Below are 15228 nucleotides of genomic sequence, written 5' to 3'. Positions count from 1 at the left end.
AAGCTCCTGGCAAAACTCCAGAAAAACTGCTAGCTAAGAGAGTGTGATGACAGGGGGCCAACTGAAAAGTGAGGGGAAACAGTGACTTAGGGAAGGTCTCTGTGTGGTACAGTGGACTCTCTGTCCCTCCCTCGACATTGCAGAACAGCCTGTAAGCAAGCATTTATTATCCTGAGGAGAGAAAAAAGCAAGTGGTTCTTCTCTAAAGTAATTGAACAAGGCAGATAACTAGAACAATTAAGAGAGATGTTGGTAACCTTGGAGTACAGCCCTCCTCGTTCTGGCATTTAGGGAAATATGAGGATAAGCTTCCCACCTGTTCACCCTGAAGAGAAACTGCAGGTCAATGAATGCTGCCACATCACTAGAGGTTTCATCCTCAATAGAAACGGACATCAACAGGTAACTTGAAGAACACATTCAACATACGAGGGAAAGATCTAGACACAGAGACAGAAACAATGATTCCAGAGTAAAGAGAAAGAACTCAGAAAACACAACAGAAACTAAAACATAAAATATAATAAAGATAAAATATAAAGACAAAACTTCTTGTTGTTTCCATTTTACAGTGTTATGGCAACATGTATATATAATTCAAAGTGTACAATTCAATCTTTTTAGAAATTTCCCAAATTATGAAACCAACGCTATGAAAGCCAAACCAAACAGGTTTAGGTTTTCATCACCCCAATAAGATTCCTCCTGCCCACTTACTGTTAATCTCCTTTTCCACCCACTTCCCCAAGCAACCACTACTATGTTATCTGTCACTATAGATTTCCCTTTTCGGGATTATTTACATCAGTGGAAGCATGTACTGTATGAACTGTCACGTGTTGCTTCTTTCACTGTGTTTGTGAAACATTCCGAGGTTCATCCATGTTGTAGCATATATTCATTATTCAAAACCAGGTCTCTTTAGCAACTACCAGAAGATAGAGGATATTACATCCACAACAAAAGAGAACGATACAATGAGAAAGCAACAAATATAGGAAAATGGAAAGCATTTGTAAATTAAAAATATAAGTGCCAAATTAAAAGTACATTAAAAGCGATGAAAGGTAAAGTTGAGGAAATCTCCTACACTAGTAATCACTATTTTTAGGTTTGTTTATATTCCTTCATATCTTGGGTTTTTTTCCTCTTCTGTGCACTTAGATATTAATTTTAAAGTAACTTTAAAAAAATAAAAGTTATATATCCGCAAATAAAAATAATTTAGATAAAGGAAAGTTGAAAAAAAATGTAAACAGTATATCTACATAAAGGAATATTTTTCAATGAGAGCAGTGCATATTGGTAGATTTTATTGTCATTTTTTTCATACTATATGTGATCATTTTTATCATGCTATAATTAAAACCTTGTATCCTGCTTTTCTCTGTTAAACTTTCATGACCATTCTACTATTAATATTAATACATAGACTTTAAAAACTTTACTTTTAGTAATTGTCACATAGTTGATTATGAATCTTGACTTATTATTCATTTAAGGCATTCCCGTATTTTCAGATGCATACATAAATACATAATGTATATCACCTGTAAATAACATGGTTCTGATTACAGACTATTTCCTTAGGCTAGATTGTCAAGTGAAATTTCTGGGTAAAGTATATGGATATATACTTTAAAATATATACATATTTTAAGATCTTTGTTATGTATCATTGGATTATTTTCCATGAGGCTTATAACCATTCTATATGACAACTTGTACAGATTTGAAAGCAACACTTAGCAATAAAAACATTTCTCATCAGTATGGTTGACATAATTTAGCAATCATAAGTTATATAATATGGCATTAGTACTATAGTGACACAGGAGTTTAATTTTGGGGTAGTGTTGAAAATACTTTTATTACATTTTTTTTTAATTAGAGTAGCTGACAAATTCCATCATATGATAATATGCTTTATGCTTAAACACTGACCAATAGAGATTTATCTTCCTACACACACCAAAGGTACACACACACAAATACACACACACACAAACATGCACTCAAACATGAACAGTCCACAATATTATTTTTTCATTTTTAATCACATTTATTGTTTTCTTTCTAATTTTGCAAGTAATGAATGTTCATTGCAGACAACTAGAATTACGTAAAAGCATGAAGTAAAAAAGAACAATCACCCATAATCCCCATCCCCCAGAAATAACTACCATTAGCATTCTGATGCATTTCCTCCCAGTGTCTACATATTTTTTTTTAATAATTGAAGTACAATTAACCTACAACACTATGTTAGTTCTAGGTGCACAACTCTTCTAACCTTTCTACTAGATTTATGTTTGGTTGGGCTACTACCTTTAATGTATATTTGCCTTTACCAATGAGATTTGTTCTTTTATAACTTTCATATTTCTATTTCTGTCCTTTTCTTTTTTGCTTAGAGAAATACCTTTAACATTTCTTGTAAAACTGGTTGTGGTACTGAACTCTTTCAGCTTTTTCTTGTTTGTAAAAATCTCTATCTCTCTTTCCAATCTGAATGATAGCTTTGCTGGGTAGAGTATTCTTGGTTGTAGGTTTCTTCCTTTCATCACTTTAAACATGTTATGCCACTCCCTTCTGGCCTGTGAAGTTTTTGGTGAAAACTCAGCTGATGATCTTATGCAAAGTTCCCTTGTGTGTAACTAGTTGCTTTTACTTTGCTGCTTTTAATATTCTCTCTTTATTGTTAATTTTTGCCATTTTAATTATAATGTGTCTTGGTGCGGTCCTCCTTGGGTTGATCCTCCTTGGGATTCTCTGTGCTTCCTGGACCTGGATGTTTGTTTCCTTTCACAGGTTAGGGAATTTTTCAGCTATTATTTCTTCAAATGTGTTCTCTGCCCCCTTTTCCTCTCTCTTCTCCTTCTGGGACTCCAATAATGCAAATGTTAGTATGCTTAATGTTGCCCCAGAGGTCCCTTAAACTATCCTAATTTTTTTAAAAAATCCTTTTTTCCTTTTTTCTGTTCAGATGGGTGATTTTTACTACTCTGTCTTTCAATTTACTGATCCAGTCCTCTGTATCATCTAATGTACCTTTGATTCCTGCTGGTTCAGAGGCTGCTGGCTGCTGGTGGGTGGGTTGGGTCCCAGCATGGCGGGCAGCATGGCACAGAGAGTCCCAGGGCTGGCGCTGGCCCACTGGTGGATGGGGCTGGGTTCCAGTGTTAATAGGGTAGAGGGAGGATTCCAAAATGGTGCTTGCCAGCATCAGTGTCCTTGGGGTATAATGAGCTCCCAAAAATGGATGCCACCAGCATCTCTGTGTCCTCAGGGTGTGTCCCAGTTGCCTCCTGCCAATCTAGGAGGCTCTAAAAGATCAGCAAGTAGGTCTGACCCAGGCTCCTTCAAATTACTGTTTCTGCGCAGGGTATTGGAGGGTGTAAGATTTTGTGTGCACCCTTCAAGAGCGGAGTCTCTACTTCCTACAACCCTCCAGCTCTCAAGAATGCAAGCCCCACTGGCCTTAAAGCCAGACTTTCTGGGGGTCATCTTCCTGGTGCAGGACCCGCAGGCTGAGGAGCCCAATGTGGGGCTCAGACCCCTCTCTCCCTAAGGGGAATCTCTGCAATAGTGATTATCCTCCCATTTGTCGGTCACCTACCCAGGGTAACGGGTCTTGACTATACAGTGTGTCTGCCTCTTCTACCCTTCTTGTTGTGGTTCCTTCTTTATATCTTTAGTTGTAGAAAATCTTTTCTTCTAGTCTTCAGATCATTCTCATCAATAGTTGCTCTGTATGTATTTGTAATCTTGGTGTACCCATGGGAGGAGGTGAGCTCAGGGTCTTCCTACTCTGCCATGTTGGCCCCACCACAATATTGTTTACTAAATTTGAAATGTTTACAAGCATGAACAGTAACAACATAATTGGTGGCTTGGGTGGCATTTCCTAAAATCCTCTCAATTGCCAGATTGGTTCAGGTGCACTTCTTTAGTACTCCCAAAGTGCCTGCCTTCTATATTATTGCTCTTACCAGCTTACATTTTAAATGAAATCTTAATTCAAATGAAGTTTTTCTTTTTACTACCAGCATATAAGTAATACACAAGTAGATATGATGTTTGATTCATGTTTCCAGCCCTAACATCAAGGACATAATGCCTACCACAAAATTTACTCGCTATGTTTATCAACATGAACTGAAATTCTTTAAATAAGTTCAGAGGAGTGTGAATTTAGGCCTCTTTCAATCATTATTTTGCTTATTTCCTTTTGTTAGAAGACAGTGCATTTCAGAAACACTTCTCCCATTCCTTTTTTCAAATAGGTTATTTTGAAGCAAAGTTTCTCAATTATTTTAAATTTTTTAAAGAAGCAAAGTCTATAGGATTTTAATACATAAGTTTTGGGAAATGAAATAGAAAATCTTCACTTTTATCATTTATTTATCTAGCTAATAAGAAAATCCAAGTTTGCAAATATTTGCTTACCATATATTGGGAATCAAAATTTCAACAAAAGATTTTCCTTAGAAATTACTTAAATGAAAAGCCCCTCTGTGCATTTGGAATATAATTTTTATACTGATCTTACTGGGAATATATGAACTACATAAAGCATTCCTATGATGCATACATCTGAACCTGTGATTCAATTTTGCTTAATCATAAGGCTTTCTAAGCCAATGATTTTGGTCTCGCTTTGGTTTCTGTCTATATAATACCATCTGCTCTCTGCCTTCCAGAATTCATAAGAACTTCTATCTGAGAATAGTCTCTTCCTGTTTTCAACTCCATTTTGGATTTATTATTCTTTTTTCCGCATATTTTTGTTTCAGGTGAATTGGAATGGGAGCTGGAAGAAGATAATTTTGTTACAGCCTTCCCTTTGAACCAAAAGCCTCAATTGTTTAAAAAAAAAAAGAATATTTTAAGACTGAGTATTAGCAATTGGGCACTTTTAATTGTCAGAAGGGATTTCCTGATAAAATAGAAAATGTTACTAATCATTGGTTTCTCACACCATGAGACTTTTTTCTTTTAGTTGTGGTAGGTCTTAATGGCCTTTTAAAGAAAATTGCCAAACAAATCTTTCTTCTTTGTTTTTATAGAGATTTGCCTGTTGACCAAGGGACGGCGCACTGCCAGTGTTCGAGCTGATACGTATTGTCGTCTTTATTCGCTTTCTGTGGACAATTTCAACGAGGTCCTGGAGGAATATCCAATGATGAGAAGAGCCTTTGAGACAGTAGCCATTGACCGACTAGACCGGATAGGTACTCTGTTCAGTTTTCTTCTTTGTGCACAATTCAGTTTTAATCTAGTGGGCTGATACATATTTGCAATCATAAGTCCCAAATGCTAGTATATAGATTGCTTATTAATTAACATAGAAATATAGAAATAGCAATTAGCTCTAGCCATATTTCTAGAAAGATCTGAGGCTCTATCTAACTTTCTCTTCTAAGTATTCTAGGTTTGTTTATTCATCTCTAATTTTGCTAGCCACGCAATCTGATTTCACCAGTGATACCAAAACAATGTGAATCTTAAGGTAAAAAACAATGATTAAAAATTCTACACAGCATTAAAATAGAACTAAAAATGCAATAGTATGAGTCTACATTACAAAATAAATTTTATCACAAGGTGTTTTTTTTCATTTTTAAGGATCAACGTTACATTTATTCTTATATTAAGAATTGAAAACTTGTGCATTTTCATTGTCTAAGTAGAAACTTCTTGAAATGTTTGTAATACAGACTCAAGCAGAAAAAGCCTTAATAGAAGTGCCCACATAGATGCTTTACTTTGCAAACATCAACTTATCTTAAAATCTTCTCTGCTCTCAAATAAAAATATGTAAGTTAGACCTTACTAGTTACACTAGCTTAAAGATTTGAATAATTGCCATAGTAAAGTTAGATCAGATTGGCTTGCTGTTAACTTCCCAAGATATGCTAGAACATTCTGATGTCAGAAGGTGTTATGCATTCATCTTCCACACCCAGATCTCCTCCCGCACCCTACCCTCCTCTGTCCCCTTTCCCTGCTTAACTCTACTAGCCTTCATATCTCAGTTCAAACATCACTTCCCTTTAGAAACCTTTTTTGACCTTCCACCCCCTTAGTAGTCTGAGTACCCTGGAGATGTTCTCCCATACTCCTGGGAAGTTCCTCCATCACAGCACTGCTTTTATTATTTAAATTGCTCTAGAGATGCTAAGCTTTATGAATGTAGAGATCATGTCTAATTCACTATTACATTCACAGTACCTAGTACACAATGAATATTGTTGAAGAGAGTTAGGGAGGGATGAAGGAATCAATGAACTCAAAGGAGATTGGGGTTGGGATCACTGGAAAGTAAACAAAGAGATACTTCAACTGCTTCATTTTTATTAAAGGTAAGGACTTTTGATTGACGTATGGTTGTGTCAGCTTTTCTTCTGCACTTTACGTCTTTCTTTTCTTCTATATTGGTAGGACAACAGACTGCATAAGGATCTGAAATTAGGTTAGGAGAAGTAAATGTAGTATTTGGACATTACCATTAGACACAGCACACATATTAAAAATCTTATTGATAACTTAGAGATGTAACAGGACGGAGTGTCCAGAAGACAGTGCCCATAAAAGAAGCGAGTATACCTAAAAGCATCTTTACTTAATTTGAAAATAACTTCCCTCTTTGTGGTATGTGAGTGTTCATGGTAGAGCCAGAGGAAAAAATATGAGTTTTTTTCCTAAGCCAGCTAAACATATTTTGCAAAAGCATCAAAATCAGGATATTTCAATAGAGAATTTCTGTTAATCTGATAGAGCATCACTTTCATCTAACTTATTACAGTTAATTTTTTATAAGAAAGTTTGCATGAAACGGTTTGCAATCAATAATATAGGCAATAAAATTGCTAGTGAGCACCAGTATTTGCATTTTTAATCTTCACAAAATTCTAACAGTGCATTAAAAGTGATAGTATTTTTCCACAAAGTCCCAGATACTTAGATTATGAAATGCTGACTATTCACATGATCACAAAGAAATATTATCCTTCTCAGTGTTGTGGCCATTGCTTATAAATGCATATATTATAGTTAATTAAGGGAATATGCAAAGTAAGCATTTATGTTTTCTACTAACGTAGAAGTCTTTGTTCTTTGGGAAATTAGGACAATTCTGTAAGGAGAGAGATAGCTATTCATTTTGGCAGTCATTTAAAATGATTGCCTTTCCCAGCAGCCAAGTAAATTATATCATACATTTCCATTTGAAAATATTCCTTGTTAGTTTAGATGTGATACTTTATTTAGTGATATGGCAAATTGATTTACTTTTCAGTTACCATATTTACCTAGGTGATGATGCCATTAAAAAGTCACTGATTTTCCCCTCTTACATCAACCTACAATTGGCGCTAATTGTTATTTTGCCAGAGAATATCTCCTTATTGCAAACCACTCCAAAGACAATAGCGAGAAGGAGAGGTAGTACTTACTGAGGTTCTAGAATGAGCTGAGAGCTTGCCATACATTATGCCCCTGGATCCTCGCAACAACCTCTCAGAAGAGGAAAGATTATGAAATAGTTCTCAATCTGGCTGCACACAAGAATCCCCTGGGGAAAGTTTATTTTAAAGTACCAAAATCTGGACCCATGTCTGTTTATTCTGATTTAATTGTTAGGGTGCAGATGGAAATAAGTAACTCTTAAATCTCTAACGATGACAAAAATATGCAGGTAGAGTAGAGAATCACTGGTGTAGGGCACTGGTCAAAAGCAAAGGCCTTTGCTTCTCAAACTTGCATGTGACAATTACCAGGGGATCATAGTAAAAGGCAGCATCTGGTGCAGCAAGTGGATGAGGCCCAGGAGACTTCATTTCCAGCAAACACTCAACGTGATATAGATGTGGCTGCTTCATATTCCGTCGTAAATCTGATCAGATCTACTGGTTTCCTGTCCCAGCTCTGTCACTTATTGACTATGTTTTCTTGGGCATTACTCTTAACCTTCTTATGTTCCAGTCTCCTTTTGGGTGAAGTGGGATTATGAGCACACTTACCGCAGAGTTGTGGATTAAATAAAATAAATCTGCCTAAAGCCTTGGGTAGGGTGCCTGTCACATAGTATGTATTCCATTGTCCTTTCTTGAAAAAGAAGCTTTAAACTGAAATCTTGATTTCAGGCCCATCCTGATCCAAATGCCCTTTCTTCTCCCAAGGTAGCCCTCATGCAAATCTCTCCATTTCTTCTGTAAGATGGCTTTTGCCATATTACAGACTTTTCAACTTGACTCGTGTAGAAGGTAAGATTTCCCAGAAAGGTACAGGAAGCGTGAGAGACAGGAGCCGTGTGTCTATTTGGTGTCTAAAGGAGAGTGCTTGGCTTTTAAGCCTCTTCTATGAAACACTGCCATCATTCTGTTTGCAGGAGCCACTCGCGCTTGGAATTGTCATCAGTCACTTATAGACTTTCTAAGTGCCTATCTTCCTTTCGCTGACAGGAAAGAAAAATTCAATTCTTCTGCAAAAGTTCCAGAAGGATCTGAACACTGGCGTTTTCAACAATCAGGAGAACGAGATCCTGAAGCAGATTGTGAAACACGACAGGGAGATGGTGCAGGCAATCGCTCCCATCAGTTACCCTCAAATGACAGCGCTGAACTCCACGTCCTCAGCTACCACCCCGACCTCTCGCGGGAGGACACAGTCTCCGCCGGTGTACACAGCGACCAGTCTGTCTCACGGCAACCTGCACTCCCCCAGCCCCAGCACGCAGACCCCCCAGCCGTCGGCCATCCTCTCGCCCTGCTCCTACACCACCGCGGTCTGCAGCCCTCCCGTTCAGAGCCCGCTAGCCACTCGAACTTTCCACTACGCCTCCCCCACTGCTTCCCAGCTGTCACTCCTTCAGCAGCAGGCACCGCAGCCGCTGCAGACCAAGCAGCAGCCCCAGGCTCCACAGACACCCGGCGGCGGCTCCGCGCCGAAAAACGAAGTGCACAAGAGCGCGCAGGCGCTTCACAACGCCAGCCTGACCCGAGAAGTCAGGCCCCTCTCGGCCTCGCAGCCCTCGCTGCCCCATGAGGTTTCCACCCTGATTTCCAGACCGCATCCCACTGTGGGCGAGTCCCTGGCGTCCATCCCTCCGCCCGTGACCACGGTGCACGGCTCGGGCCTGCAGCCAGGGAGCAGGGGCACGGTCCCCCAGCGGGTCACCCTGTTCCGACAGATGTCATCGGGAGCCATCCCCCCGAGCCGAGGGGTCCCACCGGCACCCCCTCCACCAGCAGCCGCTCATCAGAGGGAGTCTTCCTCAGTCTTACATACAGACCCAGAGACAGAAAAGCCACGATTTGCTTCAAATTTATGATCCCTGCTGATTGTCAAAGCAGAAAGAAATACTCTGATAAACTGAGAATATTCTCAGATCTTATTTTATTCTATCTCCTGATAGATCCCTATAGCCTACTATGAAGAGATATTTTAGACAGCTCTGGCCTACATGCAAAATGTAAAATATATATATATATATATACACATATGCTATTAAATCTATATCTAAAAATCTCAAGAAAAGTTCAAAAGACTTGTTTAGCATTCAGTGTTTTATGTCTTCCTTTCTTTAAATCATTAAAGGATTTAAAATGTTGTTGTAAGATTATTTATTTTTAACCTACTTTTACTTAATTCCTTTGATATATGTATTTCTCTATTTTATGAAGAGTTCTTGGATTCAATGGAAACAAAACTCTGATTCTAAAAAGGCAACTCAAGTGAGCTACTAAACAGCACCAATCAAAACTCTTCTCATTAGCAGTGTCTCTGCATCTAAATTGTTAATCATTAGTTACGGAGGATTAAATAGCAAGTCCCTTTTCTAGATCTAAATTGTATTTTGGTGCTTTGAATTTTGAATTAGGTTAAAGAACACACCATATGCTTGGCCATGGTAGGAGACTAGCATTGCCACTGTTATGACTGTCTCTAACCACAAACATGTCCATTGATCTTTCAGAAAGCTGAGGGGATATTTCTCTTCATGTGTTATCGGACTTTTACCAAGACTTAATCAATGTTAGTTGTAAATAACTTTTTCAACCCAAACAAAGATAGCTATTCTGTGCTGTGTGAAGGTAAAAGTCATCGTTTAAGAACTCAGTTTTATTGCTTCACTTCAAAACTTAGAGTTTTAAATTTTACAAAACCTAATTGTGACAGTTACTCAACTGTAATGCAATGGCTTGAAACCTACAATATTATTTTAACCTGCAATGTTTTATGCAAAATTGTATGCTCGATTCTACAAATTGCTTGTCTTACACCAAAGATCATTACTTTTCTTCCTTCTTGCCATAATCAAGCATCTGAAAATAGTCCCTGCATGCTTTTTGGAAAAAAAAAAAATACGTTCAAAGCAGTCATTGTAGGGAAAGGCTTACAGTATTTCTCATTTCTGGAAAAGTATAACCATTCATTAATTGCCTATCTTAAAATTCCTATAAGGCTGACTTGGATCTCTGACTTAAGTATAGAAGTGAGGTTTTCACTTTCATTTAATGTTATTATATTATTATTATTATCATCATTTAAATACTGATTTGTAAACCACAGCTTGATTTGGAGTTGCCAGCGTGTTCTGTGTCTTCACTGTAATTGGTAGTTTACTGCGGTGTTAATTTAAAACAATAAATACACTATAGCATCATATCTGTTTGGGAACACACACTTCGCTCTTTGTGTATTGTAACTAAATGGTTAGTAAATCTTAAGACATGTGGTGACTAACATAGCCCTTAGGTGGGAGGTTTGTTATTTTATATGTGCTGAAAAAAGTACAGACATGGTGACAGCAAGCAGGGGTCAAACTGAATGTCTGTGAGCATCGTTTTTCTTGTTTGTCTGTTTCCTTGACTCTTTTCATGATCTGTGAACATCTGCTTCTTCTCAAAGAAGTCCCTTAGAAAGCATTTGTGCCTAACACATCCCACGAATGTGGTGATGACAGGAACACAATTGGAAGATTCCTAATAACCGACTTCTGTGAATAACCCCAGTTAAGAGAATGACCTAAAGTGGAAGTCTTCCGTATCTCTGACACTGGTGATACATTTAAGAAGAACTTAACAAAGATTACACATTAAATGGGGCAGGGCCTCCAGATAGACTTGAGGACAGAAAACAAAAACAAAAACAAAAACAAAAGCAAAAACTCTAAAATGGATCCATGCTGCCTGTTATGCCTTTTATGGATATAATACTTATAATATCAAAATGAGTTGTTGTGTTTAATTTCTAACAGATCCCAGCTTGTGTGGAAGGAATCAACCGTGCTAGTCAGTGTGATGTTATCATGAATGTGCTGGTGACCTCTGATGGCGCATCAGGGACGGTGTGAAAAAGGGACTGTTCAGTCTACCTAGAACCTATGTGGAAGCTGCAAGACCATTTATATATCAGTACAAAACTCTTTTATTTTATTAAAATATTGAGAATTAACTTCGATTTATTAAGATCATGTATTGGTCCTTTAAATTATTAAAGGTTTACATTTGATAGGACTAACGGGTTTGGTAGTGAAATATTTTTATATATAAATTTTTTTTTTTATTTTGAGCACTATTGGGAAACCGAAGCAAAATTGAATTGCATGGTCTTTCAGTGCAACCATAAAATTTTTATTCACTTTGTAATAGAATGGACAAAAAAGACCCCTAAGGTTTATATGTCAAACTAATAAAGTGGTACAGGGTAAATTAAATACATATATATGTATGAATATATATACTTAGGTTAAAAAAAATTGACTCACATTCCTGTAACATAAAAGTCCATTGCTAGTTGAAAAGTGACCTCTTTTCTCTGTACATAGGTAAACCCATAAGTATGGAGTTTTAAACTGTACAGAAAGAAATGTATGATTGAAAAGATTGGTCTTTCTGCTGCTGGGAAAATAGTAAAATAGCTGATTCTTACAACTGTATGATCAGGGACGAGTTAGAGAATTTCTTTTGTCTTTGCTCAAAGCCATACATATATAAAGATTATTAATAAATTCAACAGAAAATAAACTAAAATCATGAATATTTTATTTTATCAACATACTCTAATCAAACATTTTGTTTTATTAAAGAGTACAGATTTGCCTCTGTCTTTCTATCTTTACATCGTAAGATTTCCAAGAGGGCTTTTACTTGGTAATCATCGTAAAATTAATTATAGGTACTCTCTAACTGTAGAAAGAAAAGAACTTAAATAGAACATGGATTTTCCAGCTATTCCTTTGTTTTTTACCTCTTCTGTAATGTACAAGTTGAGGGTTTTTTTCAGTTCTTCACACTGTACTTCCTTAGCACGTGGTGGTTGTCCAATTTCAAAATACAGGCATTTCTGTGCTATTATTGGATAGGGGGATGAGAAATAATTGCCCTATAGTTTACATATACAAACCTATTCTATGATAGCCTTCGGTCTTGCAAAGCCTTCGGACGGTGACAGAACCTCCACATACAAGTGGATTTTGAATCAAACCCAAAGCGTGAGATAGAGTATATTGCAGTGAGTTCAGGATTCTCAAAAACTCTGAGGAAAAACGGCAGGAGTGCAAATAGATTATAGTCATCAAATAAATAGCCTGTCTCCCTGTCTCTATCACCACTTCTTAAGTGAATAATTCCCAGATGGATGCTGCCCCACTTTCCAAAGGTGGTTGCTTTTCCAGTTACAAACTTAAACGAGCATAACATCTGGAAGACACTATAAAGTACACAGTCGAGTTACTAGAATAATCCTAATGGACTTGGGTGATCTAAACAATATGATGTGTTTTGAATTTTAGGTGTATTATTTCAAATCCTGAATTATTTACACTTCAAAGTACAAGCGATCTCTACTGTCTTTCAGGCTTATTTTTAAAGACTCCACGCCTTTTCTTTTCACTTAAGTGTTTATATTTGTTAATTTTACTATGCTACTTTGCCACTGTGGATCTCACTTTCATCATTTATAACAAGGTTTCTCTCCCTTCTACCTCTAGCCTTCTAGAATATGTGCCATAAAACCCAGATGTGATTATTTTGTTCCTATGCACTACACCTAGCAAAGTTTTATTACACGCTCTATTTGAAAAATTGCTCATACTGTGCAATATGGAAGAAATGAGGTCCTTATAGGATAATTGGATGCTGAGCATCAATAGCTGAAAGGAATGGTCAGAAATTTTTAAAAGTGTGACTGGCTGCATGCTCTGAATTGTAGTTCTTTTTTTTTCAGCATCATGTGCTTCTAACTCAGATCTTTTCTTTTTTTTTTTTAATTAATTTATTTTTGGCTGCGTTGTGTCTTCGTTGCTGCGTGCGGACTTTCTCTAGTTGCAGCGAGTGAGGGCGGGCTACTGTTCGTTGCGGTGCGCAGGCTTATTGCGGTGGCTTCTCTGGTTGCAGAGCACGGGCTCTAGAGCACAGGCTCAGTAGTTGTGGCACAGGGGCTTAGCTGCTCCATAGCATGTGGGATCCTCCCCGACCAGGGCTCAAACCCATGTCCCCTGCATCACAGGTGGATTCCTAACCACTGCACCACCGGGGAAGTCCCTGACTTGTTAGCTCTATAACTTTATTCACTCTGTCCTTTTTCCAAGAAAATAGGACGGAAGAAAGAAGATTTGCTGTTGTATTCAGGGTTAAGTATACCTGCTACTGACACTCAAAAGCAGTGACTTTCTTAAGTAATTTTGATCCTTTTTAAAAAATAACATCTATATTTTATAAACTGGCCAACAGTGAAGTCAATCATGAAGAAAATCTCCGCTTTTAAAAGAGAGCAAAGAAAGTAGAAAGTACCTTGCCTAAATTCATCAAGGATTTATAATAGAAGCAAACTGGCCATATTCCTCCTCCTCCCATTTTGGAGTTTTTCACCAGAGGCCACATTCCTTCCTTCTCTGGGAGCAATTGACATTTCCATTAATATCTGTCGTTTTGTTCTTCATCATTTCCTTCATAGCTTCAGGGTGTGAAAGCATGAACTTCTCTATACAGGAAAATTTTTATGATATATTCACAAGTCTGCCACCAAAAAAGATAATTTTATTATAATTGTTTAGAAGAAAATATTAGTGATTTTGTAATACTCGATTGCTTTTCAGTTTTGATAACTCCCTCAATTGTACTGAAAAGGTGTAGTTTTGAGTTGCTCAAAGTATGATATTCTGATATCTAACATAATGAAGTATTTCATTTGAGAAATATTAAATAGTATTTAATGGATAAAAAACTTGCATATACTATATAGCATATAGTCTCCATATAACTCCATGCTAAAAATCAAAGATAGATATTAACAATATTGGCTTATAAACAAGCATATGGAAAGATTCAAGTGATTGTCCTCTTCACAGTAATTACCTTAAAATGCTAAACATATATCCCAAAGCCAGTAGCATGAGTCAAAATATATTTGACCACCCAATTCAGAACATCTAAGGACCAGTAGCAAGTTGATATGAGTAGCCTCAACTGTGGTTTATCTCTACTTGGTAACAGTAAATTCCATTTTGGGAGTCAGCCAAAACTCATTTGAAGTCCAATTTTCTTCATACAGTCAATGATCTAGCTTGGCATCACTATTTGCGATCAAAAACAATTATGATTATTTTTATGTGTGGCTCATAAATTGTCTCTGAAGGCCTTTTAGACATGTTCCAAGACCCTTTAGATATGTATAGCTTCCCAAATTCAAACTCTCAAGATTCTAAACATCTGTAATATTTATCTATAAAGGTCTAGTAACTATAGCTTTATATATAACCTAAGGTTTTTTGTTTATTTTTCACTCTAATAGAAGAACAATGATCAAATTTATTGATTTGGGCTTATTTTGCATAGTTCTTTTTGAAAGGATGATTATTTACCTTACATATGACATCCTATATTTCTGTGAATAAACAGTATTAAATTTTAATTTCTCCATATTTGAAACTCTCAGAAAATAGCTTCTTAAGTTGGTAACTGTAATGAAAGCTTAGTCTTTCCCAAGCTAGTTTATTATTAGCCTTTACGTGAACCACATAAGCAGAATTCTACTACATGATTTTGTTAATTACTCCAAGATATGAATGTTTGCAAGCTTTGAGACTTTATTTTTTTATTAAAACAATTTGTCATATAAATTGATTACAAACATATGTCAAAATTAGTTCAAACTTGACAAGAGAGTTCTGAGTAAGCCAATCCAAACATTCCATCTAGGTTGAACTATTTTGTAAGAAAA

At 36.8% G+C, this 15228-nt stretch overlaps 1 protein-coding gene across 1 annotated transcript in view; it reads left to right on the top strand.

Moving 5' to 3' along the window:
* HCN1 (hyperpolarization activated cyclic nucleotide gated potassium channel 1) overlaps positions 1 to 9334 on the top strand; it is a 367795-nt gene extending 358461 nt beyond the window's left edge. Inside the window, exons 7-8 of the mRNA XM_059919273.1 lie at positions 5070 to 5234; positions 8466 to 9334. Coding sequence (XP_059775256.1) covers positions 5070 to 5234; positions 8466 to 9334 — 1034 coding nt within the window. The remainder of the gene's footprint in view (positions 1 to 5069; positions 5235 to 8465) is intronic.
* Positions 9335 to 15228: the final 5894 nt, after the last annotated feature.

The sequence above is a fragment of the Balaenoptera ricei genome, chromosome 3, assembly GCF_028023285.1.
Source record: "Balaenoptera ricei isolate mBalRic1 chromosome 3, mBalRic1.hap2, whole genome shotgun sequence".
Taxonomy (NCBI): Eukaryota; Metazoa; Chordata; class Mammalia; order Artiodactyla; family Balaenopteridae; genus Balaenoptera; species Balaenoptera ricei.
Note: the sequence above shows the minus strand (reverse complement) of the source record. Positions and strands in the feature narration are given on the sequence as shown.